Genomic DNA, 12876 nt, shown 5'->3' with positions numbered 1-12876 from the left:
AAAGTAATTAAGGAATTAAAGGCTTCCATGTCTTTCTGCTGCACAAGTTTAGACTGGTGATAGTGCCTTTGGACCTGTGGAGTAAATACTGTTAAAAGTTAGACTTCCTGTCTTGGATATACTGTAGTAATTGACTTCCCATGAACATGACTGCAATGACAATATCTACACTTAACATCTTCAGGAAACCCTTGTGTGACTTTGCAGTCATATGTGAGAAGGAAGCGTGTCCTAGATGTGGCTATTGCTGCAAACTTTGAGCAGAAGCAGTCATTAGGTTTGTCTTCTGAATGGCTTGAGTTTCTACAGGTCCAACGGCAAGCGGTTCTTTTCATGGAGTGTTAGATTGCTTTGCAATGTCAGATCTTAAAGGACTTGTCTTGATGTGTCTGTGGCCAGCTGATCACCTCCTAGCTGGCTGCTCTAGCTGAAGATCAACCATCTCTTGCTGCTTGTTTGCATCCTTTCTAGGACTGTAAACTCTGCTCAGTTATTGCATGCAAATGTAGCTGAATTAACTCTAGTTAATGCTCAGGTGATCAGTTCTGCTGAATTTGTAAATCATTATTATTGCCTACCATAGTATGTGAAAGTCGCATATTAATCCTCCCTTCCCCCAGTCTACAGTGTTGTTTTCAGTATTTTTGTTAACTTGCATGCCTCAGATCAGCTATGCACGTCACCACGCAGGTTTTATTATTCCTTCTAAAGGCATTTTCATGCTATAACCTTCAAATTGACCAAGGAGTACAAGGACGGTTTTGAGATTAGATTTTTGTTTATTACATTTCACTCACTCTTCTAGAAATTAAAAACAGAGTCTTAACAATATAGGTTAATGAGTTGTTATGCTGTGGTCAAACCAAACAAATGAAATATTCTAGAAAAGCAGAAATGATACATAAGTAACAAACTAGAAAAATATTTCTCATTCACACAAATAGTTCTCTCCATAATTTTACACTCTAATATCAAAACATTTGGGCCATTGTTTTTGTGTATTAAAAATGCTCAAAGCATGAGGTTTTCATGCAGCTGTCAAGAAACCACAAATTATTACCTGATACGCACCAGTTTGATTTTCCAAGCTATTATGGAAGAAGTCCAGTTCCAGAAAAGTATTTCCTTTCAGACTTAAAATGATTAGTAGAAGCCAAGTGTCAAGACCAATCTTGAATCTATATTTATTGAGCACAGTTGGTGATCTATCAAGCAAATACCACTGGTGTTCAAAGGTAATTGGAATGAGGGATTTGCACTGTTGCGTTGGTGTAAGAAAATGGTTCAAGGACCTTTCGGTGGTCTTTTTTTCAAGAAATCCACCTGGTGCCTGCACCGAGCAAAGGGTGCTGTACTTATTGGAGAAGCAATAATGCAAAAATTGCAAGCTGTTTGCTACACTAAGTGTGAACTGACCTATGTGCAATACTGACACTGAATGGCCATGTGTTTGGGCGGGTAGTGTGGCACTAGTCTTAACAGATAGGCTCCCAGCCTGATCTAATCAGATCTTGGTATTTTTGTCTGTTTTTGAGAGGGTAATCTAAAGCCACAATGGGAGAGTGTCGAGTACCCATGTATGGTTTTATGGTTTTATCTAAGGAAAACTCTCATCCAGCCTAATGATAGGGTAATGATTCACAGAGATGAAAGAATAGATCTCACAAAAGATTCCTCTCTTGCTGGTGCACAGGGAGCTCTACTTCTCCCATGTCTCTCAGAGTAGCAGTGAGGGATGGGAGGACTGCAGGCTGCTTCATGTAATTGCTAGGGTTTATTTCCTTCCTAAAGCACAGACTGTCTGTAGCAAAATGCAATCCCAGTAACTCCAGTTAGAATGAAGTGTGTGTTTGTGAGGAAGATAAAAATCTGTCTGCAAATGGAACTGGCCTCATGTAATAGAAATTGTATTATACATATACTTTCTTTCATCTGTTGCTAATGAAAATATCATTTGGATTTGGTAGAAATTAATATTATTAATATTTCTTTCTCATGTAACAGTTGTGGATTTTATTTTTGTTAAGCAAGCATAGTCTATGTGGGCCATTTTTTACTTTCAGCACAGAGCATTCGTGACTCTGCTGGTAGGGTGTGATACAAGTTAAAACTAGGAATGATGCAGAGGGATAAAACAGTTTAACTGGGGCACAGACATCCTGGCTTCTTACAGGATGCACAACAGCTCAGAGTAATCCCAGATCCTTGGAAGAAGGATTTCTGCATTTCTCATCTTCCCTCATACTGGCACCTCACTGTCTTGAGGAAATCTGAAAGAAATCAGGTGGAGACAATGGGAGCAGAGAGAGAACAGTCAGGGAATTCTCTACAATTTTGCTACTTCATGCAATTCTGACATTTTCTTTTTTGTCTTGCTTCACTGTTTTCCCCCAGTCCTCTTCCCTTCTCCTATTCCCATCCCCCTGTCTTCCCATGAAAATCACATTTGATGGGAATACCTCCTACTGCCATTGTAAGCCGTAAACACTGTGTCCAATTCCAGTACGTATCCATAGAAATTAATAGTATCTGTTCAGTGCCTTTATGTACTCCTGTGCACTCACTTTCTAAATTAGTGTAAGACTTAACATGGCCAGACACAAAAGCTATTGAATGAAAGACCTGTGCAGCTTCTTCACTATCGTGTTTGTGCAGATGTATGCTTATCTCTATCTAGTAGGGAGGTGGGATGTTGACGATGTAGAAATCATCTTCATAGCCCTTTTTCTCCACCCTTCCTCTTAGTAACTCCTCCAGTGTCAGGCAAGGGGGAATAAACCTGAATTAACCTTGCTGAATAAATGTAGGGCTTTCGTGGTGCATACTCTATAAGCTTGGTTTCTGTTATTCCATCATCTGTGGAAGCCAAGCAAAATATCTCTACCAAGAAAGTTTGAAAGAAATATAACAGGTTGGTGGAGGGATAAGAGCACTGTTGGATGTATAGTAACACTGACTAAGAAGTAAACAATAAGATTTCACACACTGCAGTAGTCTTGGCTCATTTTGGCTTTTGTTCTGCCACCGTTATTTACTTTGAAGTTGCATGGGTCTTCCTGACAGAGAGTTTGGAGACTGCAAGCAGAGACTCTTGATTATGCACACAAACACTTAAATATAGTTTTGTTACACCTCATTGCATCTTCTCTTATTAGTCAGCAAGGGCTGACTATGTGGATGTGCTTTGCATCTAGGAGTTTGGTTCTGCAGGCATCTAAGTCGGTTTCACATCTGCATTTTTTTGTTTTCCTCTGTACTTTGATAGGAAAGCTGCTGATAAGAGCGGCAGTGCATGAGCAGCTTGTGATCGTGATTAGAGAATATGTTCCTTCTGTGTCCTTCTTCTGCTTGGTCTGCTGGGAATAGGTTGTTTATATTGCTGGAAATTGTTAATGCGGTTAAACCATCTTCCAGCATGCAAACCTATGTCATTCCACTCTGTTAGTGTCCCTTGGCTATAAATGAATGCTTTGATGTAATTGTATTTGAGTTGCTTTATGATTTATTAACAATTCCATTAAAATACCATGGATGTCTGCTACAGGGAGAGTTATGCAACCCACAGTAGAAAAGATGTGAAATTTCAAAGTTTCTCAAAAATGCTTTAAAGAATCTTTTCTTTATCTTTGATTTTCTTTCTTTCTTTCTTTCTTTTCTTTTTTATTCCCCTATGTTAAGAAAACTGAATCAAATGCAGAGCTTGGTGTTACACTGCATAAGAGCTTGCTTAGGGCTTCTGACTTTATATTTCTTAAACACATTAAAAACATTCCTCTTTCATAAACCACATTAAAATGTTTGCTGTTAATACCGAGTAGTATCTCTCAAGTGGTATTTCTGTAGTGCAGCTTGCAGTGTAAACCGCTTTCTTAGAGCAGTGATGTCAGCTTACTTGAGAGCTCAGCTTCAGCTCTGCCAAAGGAGATCAGTGTTTCCATTGCAGTCAGCTCTCTGCTGCGGTTGCTGTCCCTGAATTAGTGTCCCTGACTTAGAGCAGGATGGTTAAATTGCAATGACAAGAAGCTTGTGAATTGATTTAGTTTTTACACAGTTGATTACCCAATCTAATGAATTGATTTTATGCATTAAATACATATATTATTATTTTTTTTCCAGTATAATGTATTATGGAAAACCTGGGGAATTGTTTTGCCAACATTTTAACATCTTATTTTGTAAATTATCTCTCCAGGGGGCTTAAAGTTGAGCCTTTTTTCTTAAAGCATGTTACATAAATTCAACAGAAGCATTGCTTCAGCCTTGGTTATGTGTGGACTTTTAACAGCAAAATCTTTTGCGTGGGTGTGAGTTACTCTATGAGATGCTCATGATGCCCTGTGCAAGAAGCAGCAGTAATGTACTGCACAACTGGAGTACACAGTGATTAATTAGCAACAATGCATTTTGAAAAATGATGAGTGCTTAAGTTCATTTATAACTCTTAAAACTGAGTAAATTTTCCCTAAAGGTAGGTTTTTTTATAGAAATTAATTATGCATAACTGTTAAGCACAACATTTTTGTAGAAGTCATAGAAAAGAAAATCAGGTTGCGCTTCACAAATTAGGCTCATATCCAATGTTGTCACTCGGTGCTTGACTGCGAGTAAGTCCTCATTTTGGATGAGATATCAAAGTACCATCTGGCCATCCATGGAGAGAGTAAAAGAATCATGAACCCGTTGTGAAAAAAAATCCATCACAGAACCATCACCAACAAAACCCCCCTCACCCAGAATAGAATGGGTGTCCTAGAAAATGTGCACACTTCTATTGAAATGGCTCTCATTTCATGTAAGAGCTGCTGTTTAAAATACTTTTATTCCTGCTCTTGCCTAGCTAGCTGTTCATTGTGCTGCTCAGACCTAGCTTGTTATTTTTGTAAGCTTTTTGAGCTGAGATTGTACAGTAAAATAAGATTTTATACTGAATGGTTTTTTTTCTGTATTTTTTTCTTAGATACTTCAAGAAGTGTAAAGGCGTCTCCAGAAACAGCTGAAATCTTTTTTCAGAAGTTGAGAAATAAATATGAATTCACAATCCTGGTGACCTTAAAACAAGCCCATTTAAATTCAGGGGTTATTTTCTCTATTCATCACTTAGATCACAGGTAAGTATCACTGGCTCTATGCTAGCTAATAGAAGTATGTGTATTTATACAGTCAAAAATTGTACATAAATTAAGGGAATACTGTTGTATGACAGGCTATATATATATAACTAGAGAATGAATTGGCAGATTGTGTAGACTCATAAAAATTCACAAGTTCAAATCTGCCAATGGAAAGTGGAACAGATGCCACTCTTCAAACGCCTCTTGCCGCTGAGGGCATGAAAAGTTCTCTCTCGTTGGTCATAACCATGATGACCAGATGCTCAACTGGTGTGAAACCATCACATCTGCACAGTCACATTGTTTCATGAAGTCCAGTGCTATACATCTGCTTCTTCACCAATTAGTTTTTAACACTGTGGGCAGTAAAAAATAAACAAAAAGTTCCCGTTATTGGCTTATGACCATAACAAAAGGCAGAGCACTTGACTCAGAGTAGTGTCGGCTTTAAATAACAAAAGTAAACTTATTTCTTTGATAGGATAACAACCAGTGGAGGAGTAAGATTTCTTTATATTTCTATCCATGAAGATGACCTCTCTATGATTTTTGTGACAGAATAAAAAGGAGTTATAAAATGTGCACCTCTTAAGCAGTCATCAGCACCAGCAACAGATGATTTCTGCTTTAGGTTCAGAGTGCTTTTTATTTTCATCTGTACAATCCCATAATTTTTTCTTGTTGATCTCTCCTCAGTGTTGAAATAAAAGATAGGCTAAAGATGGATGTTCAAGAAGAGTAAAATGTCTGCTTTTATTATTTATTTATTAAAATGTACAAGTTCTTTTTAGGAGGTGTGTTGTCAATTACTTTGTGCTGGAAAGTGGTCCAGTTGTAGTTTCATTCTGTTTCCCAGAGGTCCCATCTTATGCAATTCAGTTGTTAAAAACAAAAAAAAAGGGAAAAAAAAGAAAAGGAGAATATCGTTAAAGGTCATTATGCCAAACATATGAAAATAACACTGCAAGGGGGTGTTTGAATGCCTCTTGCATGATGCTTATTGAAATTGCATCGCAGTTGTGCCAAGTGGCTTCTCTGCTAATTGTTGCCTACCTCTCATCTGCAAGAGCCAGCAGCACCCAATGGGCAGAGTTGGGCAGCTGGGAATAGCGAGTTTCTAATTCAGATTTTACCACCATAAGTGTAGATCACCCCAGATAGCAAAGTTTATTTTGGCATGGATGAGGAAGTTGGTCAGTAAGGCCAGCTGTGATCTAGCTAAGCTTGTTTCTACATTTACAAGAACAGGGATTGGTTGTGCTGCTGATAGGAGTAACACAACCAAAGTTGACATTTCAAAATGAGAGACAAAACTTTAATGTGCCAGAATAGCTGCAGAGGTGGGGAAAGACATCACCACTCTGAAACTTGGTGAGTTTGGAAAAGAGAGTAACAATTGCCCCAAAGGGAAGCAAGTGACTTTTAGTTACAATTGGTTTCTTGCTGTTGCTGGTGAGTTGTGACCTCTGATTGTTGCCCAGAAAATGGATGCTGCCATAGGGAAGGTTCCTGCCTTGTATTTGTTATGGCTTTTGGGCCCTAAACTGGTACCTGATGGCTCTGTGAATCTGGTCAGGGATAAAATACAAAGTTCCAGTGCTCAGATTTCCTTCTATTACATTAACAGAAGTAGATTTTTGCCATCCTTTTTCAGTCAGTATCACATTCATGTGTCTGATCGGGGTGATAGCATGCTCCAGAGCTAGTCAGAGCAAGCTCCTGACAGTAAACAAGCTCTCAAGTGCTTGAGAACAAGTTCACAGTGTATTGGTTGAGTGTTTCTATGTCTATGTCTTGGAATGGACACAGGCTGCTCCTTAGTGCAGATTGCTCTTCTCCTGCCAAGAGAGCTGCAGAGGTGGGCAAAGAGATCATCAGTGTGAAACTCAGTGTTTGGAAAAGAGTAAGCGTAGCCTTTCTAAAGGAGGCAGTGTTTGCTGTAGAGCCTTTCCTGCTCTTGGGAATGGCATGAAGAAAGAGAAGATTAAAAAAATCTGTAATGGAGTGAGCCAAACTTGATGAGTATTCACTTGGATGGTGGTCAACTGATAGGAAAATATTAGTTCATGAGCACAAAGATTGTGATAGTAAAGTACAAAGAGTATGTGTGATGAATTTTCATTGAAGGGTTGCAAAAGAATTTGAGGTATTGTTTGAGGAAATAATTAGTCCTTGAAGTGAGTAAGACTGGACAAAAGGACCAGCACTGCTCTTCTGTTAAAAAGAATATGGTAAATTGATTTTGTCCAGCGACACTGAAGAAAGATAAAGGTTAAAGCTGTACTGGCTTGCAGGTCATGTGGCCATGCAAACATATTGCTTCTTATCTCATTTGCATCTGGTTCAACCATGTCATCTGCTTATACCCATGTAAAATACGGTTATAAGAGGCTAACGAGCAGGACTCTGAAAATCCAATTACTTTATATTGGTATATTTTTAGGGATGAGTAGTTAGGTTCTTTCATTATTATTATTATTATTATTATTATTTTTATTTTTAATATATTGGCAACACATCTTTTTTTTGGTGACATTTCTCTCAAAACTTAAATATTTACAGGTTTTGTTGTTACATTTCTGTCTTCTGTTTATCTGCATCTTGGAGTTTCGTATGTCTAAGTACAATGGAAAGCAAGAAGCCTGCATTTTTCAGGGTTTCTGGCTGAAATCAGGTCTATGTTTTGTAGATATTATAACTGCAGATAACACTGCTGAGCATTTTTAGCCCTTTTGCTCTTAACCGTGGAAACTTTTAATACCCTGATTCTAATGTTGCTACATTATAATGAAAACTGAAGATAACCCAGCTTGTTGAAAAAACTTCCTATTGCCATTGGTAACCAGCGTGCTCTCTTTATCTTCTTGCATCTTAAGTGATGCCTAATTTTTGTTTACAAAATTTCTGTAGGATATATGCTCTGTGTTTGTTTTTGGTGTCTCCTTACAAGGATAATCAAAGAGGAAGAAAAAAGTCTTATAGATTATTTATTTCCACCTGCATATTTCATAGCTTTCCTGCAGAGAATATTAGGCCATCTAATGAAAAAAAAAAATAAAAAAAAAATCCTGAATTTGTTTTAAAAATATTACACCTAGTCTGATCCTATTACTATCAGGGTAAACCTTTGTTTTTAGCAGGTGTAATATTAGTCTCAACAGGAGTATGGCCAGAAAGTGCTTGTGGCTATTGAACCATATATGCCCTTAAGCTTTTATTAAACATTTCCTTTCTATCCTGTTCTGTGTTGCCCAGAGAAGCTGTGGATGCTTCATCCCTGGAGTCACTCAGGGCCAGGTTGGATGGCCCATGGCAGGGGCTTGCAACTGGGTGGTCTTTGAGGTCTGTTCTATTCCAACCCAAACTACTCTATGATTCTATTCTATACTAGAATGTACAGAGTGCTGTTTGTGTGTCATAATAGTCTTTACTTGATTTAATTGTGCAAAACTGAGGGCTAGCCTAGTTTGGTGTTGACAACACTGGAATTAGGCTAACATCTGAGTCTCCTGCAGTATCTTATGGTTTTTATTTCATGATGAAAGAGAATAAAAATCACAGAATCACAGAATGGCTTGGGTTGGAAGGGACCTCAAGGATCATGAATCTCCAACCCCCCTGCTGCAGGCATGACCACCAACCTCCACATTTAATACTAGACCAAGCTGCCCAGGGCCCCATCCAACCTGGCCTTGAACACCTCCAGGGCTGGGGCATCTACAGCCTCTCTGGGCAGCCTGTTCCAGCACCTCACCACTCTCATAGTAAAGAACTTCCCCCTGACATCCAACGTAAATCTTCCCTCCCTCAACTTAAAACCATTTCCCCTTGTCCTGCTATTATCTACCCTATCAAAGAGTTAATGCCTCTCCTGTTTATAAGCTCCCTTTAGTTACTGAAAGGCTCCAATGAGGTCACTCCGCAGCCTTCTTTTCTCCAGACTGAACAAGCCCAGCTCCCTCAGCCTGTCTTTGTAGGAGAGGTGCTCAAGCCCTCTAATCATCTTTGTGGCCATCCTCTGGACCCTCCCCAACAGCTCCCTATCTTTCTTGTACTGGAGGCCCCATACCTGGATGCAGTACTCCAGATGGGGCCTCACGAGGGCAGAGTAGAGAGGAACAATCACCTCCCTGTCCCTGCTGGCCACCCCTCCTCTGATGGAGCCCAGGATACCATTTGCTTTCTGAGCTGCAAGAGCACACTGCTGGCTCATGTTAAGTTTTTCATCCACCAGGACCCCCAGGTCCCTCTCTGCAGGAAGATAAAGGAAGCATTTATATGGTTTACATTAAATAACTGCTTCTTCCATGCCAGATTTCCATCTCTCTGACATTGCCCATTTCAGTCCAGGGACTTCTTTGCAACAGTCCTTCAATTTTTAAACAACTTCTCATGAACTCTGTCACAGCAGCCATTGTAAGACTGCTAATAGACTCCATTGCAGCAGCTTCAGCTCTGTACTGCTCCTCTGGAGTCAGTAAAATTGTGCAGGTATTGAGCTCCTGTGTTGTGGGGCAGTCATACCTGGCTATGTTTAGTTTACAAGAGCCAGTACCGGCTCCTGCTTTTCTGCCTTGAGGGAGTGGTGGTGAGAAAAGCTGGAGGCAACAATAACTGATAAGTATAATCAGTCATCAGACAACTTGAATTTCTTATGTTTTATTTTATACAGGCTTCATAACACCTCATAGTTCTAATTTCTAGGGAAAAGAAAATCAAACTGTTATTTAAAAATTGAAAAAGGTATGTTTGTTTGTTCAGTGGTTCAGGATATACTTCACACATTTTTGAAAGTAAGAGTAAAAACTTCCTCTTTTTGCACGGGTCTGGGCACTTCAGAGTACATGTGCTAGTTTGTCACTAATGTGAGGCTAAATTATGGTTGCAAATTAAAGTTACTTTTTAGACTTCATATTTTTCTTTAAAGTCACGTACTTGAGATAATTTTTCTCATTCAGGAAATGAATAAATCATAAAGTGTATCTATAAATTTTCCTTTTAAATTTGCTCATATTCTTCTACAGAGATTACTTCCCTCCCACCCCCCACTGTTCAGAGCAATGGAAGAGTTCAGGTGGTGGTGGTTTTGGGGTACGGGTTGGAAATGATCCTTTCAAGAATAATATTGTGTTGTTAATGAATCCAAATTGCACATGTATGATTGTTCAGATGGATTTCAGGCAGCTAAAGACAAATGGCTGGGCACAGTGGTGTATTGTCTGAAAGATAGAAGTTAGAAGTGTTTTATTAACTTGAGAAGATCACCTTGACTGCACAGACTGCCCTGTCTAAAATGGTTTCTATTTTATAGCAACATGGTAAATATTTTGAATGCTGTTAATGAAGTGATGCCTTAAGTCTGTGTGGAAGTGTTGTTAAACACTGATTGCTCTGTGCTTATCCTCAGCCTTCACTTTAAGCACTATTAGCCTCCTAACTTCCCTTCTGAATTCATCTGAGCTTCGTGATGAAAGAAGATAATGAAAGAGATAACTTTTATCTGCGGCAGAGCTTTAATATATGTTAGACATCCCTATTCTGTTGTATATTCTCATTTAACTGGCAACAGTGGAGCACTGTAATAAAGCCTTCTCCTCCCTTCGTGGTTAGATGCCTTTATGCAACTGACATTACATCCGTATCTCTTCAGGTTCTGTATATTAGGACTCTTAAACGATGAAATCATTGAATTGCAGTTTAACCATTCTTTCCTTCAGTTTCTGTTTTTGTAACCTGAAGCAAAATACTGAAATCAGTAGAATACTGTGGACAGGTATTTCCTAGACTTCATTGTATCTCGCTACTAATTTATTCTATTTCTGCCTTATATGGTAGTTATTTTCACCACTACTTAAGTTTTCTCATTGTCTGCTCTCAAATACACTGCACTGTACAGCAGTGTGAGACCTCTTCAGTATCTAGGAGGAAATTATCTGATGCAATTTCTGTTATGCATTTATCCACACAAGGAGGTAGGTTGCCAGAGGTGAAAACGCTTGATGCATGAATTTTGCTGCATCTTTTGACTATCTTACTAAAATAGTTGTACGCTTTTGATGTATGAGTGTCTCTACTTCTGGACTGCAGTATTAAGTCTCTCCTTTCTGACATTACAAGATATGCTGCAAACACATTACCCTGAGAAAAGCTTTGAATGTTTACTTCTTAAATGAACAGTGTAGAGTTACATTGGTTTTGAGGGATATTTTTCCTCTCCCATCATTAACATACAAATTAGGTAAGAATAACATGGGATTAATTTTCAGATGTTAAGCTGTACGTGGCTGTTCCCTGCGCCAAAAGAAGTGCCAGTTGGTTTCAGCTTTTTAAACCATTCTGCAGATGCATGGGCTCGGTTGGACGCATGGACAGTTGTAATATTCTGTTTTTTGTTTTGTTTTGTTTTAATTTTTGGTAGTAAATCTTTGTTTCTTACAAAGAACAAATGTCTGTTTCTTACTATTCTGATAATAATCATGAACCCTTTACAACTTGTTTGTAACAGTCAATCTCTTTTGAGCTGATTTGAGCTCTAGTGATTTAACACTTCTCTGGGGTTGGACTCTTTTTCTTTTGATGAAATTTGTATGTTTCATCAAAGGTTTCAAAAAATGATATTTTCTCTCATTCTTTCTGTATTATAGTACTCAAGAAGATCCTAAAAGTCATATGTAAGGTTCCTCATGTAGTTAGTGACACCTTGGCCAGGCTCTTTCTTCTACCCAAAAGAGAAAGATTCCATACTTCTTTTTGTTTGGGAATTCAACTTATATCTTTGAATGTATGGTTGGATGGAGATACTTGTAAAGCAGTAGTTCTGTCTTATACTGAGTTTAATCTTCTCACAGCACTGTGAGTGCTGTTTCTTTAAGTGCTGGTTGATTGATGCCTTGTCACTATTGCTCGTTTTTTCTTCAGTATATCTTATGTTTCCTGTCAAAAAAGAAAAAAAAAGAATGTTGCAAATAGAATGTAAATTCTTCTCAGTAATGAATACAGCTACCTTAAAATGCACCTTCCTGTAACCTTTAATACGTCAAGTGAGGTCAGTTGGTCTGCTGATGTAAATCACTGCAGTGCCAGATAACTCAGTGTCATTTGGTGGAGAACCTGTTACCAAAAGCTCCTATGAGCCTGGATTCTGTAGTCTGAATTCAGACTGGTGACAGGTCTACTTGAATAAGAGATAAAAGATTTGTTTCTACTTATCTACCGATAAACACCACTGAAAGTGTTGAAATGTGAGTTTTGACAGATATCATTATTCTTTGCTGTTGTTTGATATGTATTTGTTTAGAGAAATTCACAGAAATCTGTATTCTGTCAGAGTAGGAAGGGGGAGGAGTTAGGTTGAATACATATACTTTTATTAGTACTTATCAGTATATATCAAAAGGTTTGTCGTTTTTGCAGTCTTCTTGCTGTCGAGAGAGAGAGAGAGAGAGATGGCTTATTCCATTGCTTTTGTGTTTGTTCTGAGAAAGTTTCTTCCTTCATTGATATTTGGTAGACTAGGAAGCTTCGGAAGGACAAAGTAAATGTTAACAGGGCTGTGTGAGAGTGATAGCAGAGTGGGAAGAAATATACTGATAAGTTGGGTTAGTGAGATTGATAGGAGGAGTGAGAGCAAGAATTGTTTAAAAAAAAGTATTTACTGTTTTGGAATTTAATTTGATTCATATTCACAGCTCAGTCTGGGTCAGCATGAACAATGTGCGGTAATACCAGGCCTCAATTTTTGCAATTTCAAATCAGCAACTTCTGG

General features: G+C 38.5%; 1 protein-coding gene across 1 annotated transcript in view; it reads left to right on the top strand.

The window, feature by feature from the left end:
• NELL2 (neural EGFL like 2) overlaps nucleotides 1–12876 on the top strand; it is a 143487-nt gene that overhangs the window by 17045 nt on the left and 113566 nt on the right. The window contains exon 3 of the mRNA NM_001030740.2: nucleotides 4958–5108. Within this exon, the coding sequence (NP_001025911.1) occupies nucleotides 4958–5108 (151 nt within the window). The remainder of the gene's footprint in view (nucleotides 1–4957; nucleotides 5109–12876) is intronic.

This window comes from Gallus gallus, chromosome 1, assembly GCF_016699485.2.
Source record: "Gallus gallus isolate bGalGal1 chromosome 1, bGalGal1.mat.broiler.GRCg7b, whole genome shotgun sequence".
NCBI lineage: Eukaryota > Metazoa > Chordata > Aves > Galliformes > Phasianidae > Gallus > Gallus gallus.
The sequence above is the reverse complement of the archived record's forward strand: the minus strand, read 5'-3'. Positions and strand labels throughout refer to the sequence as shown.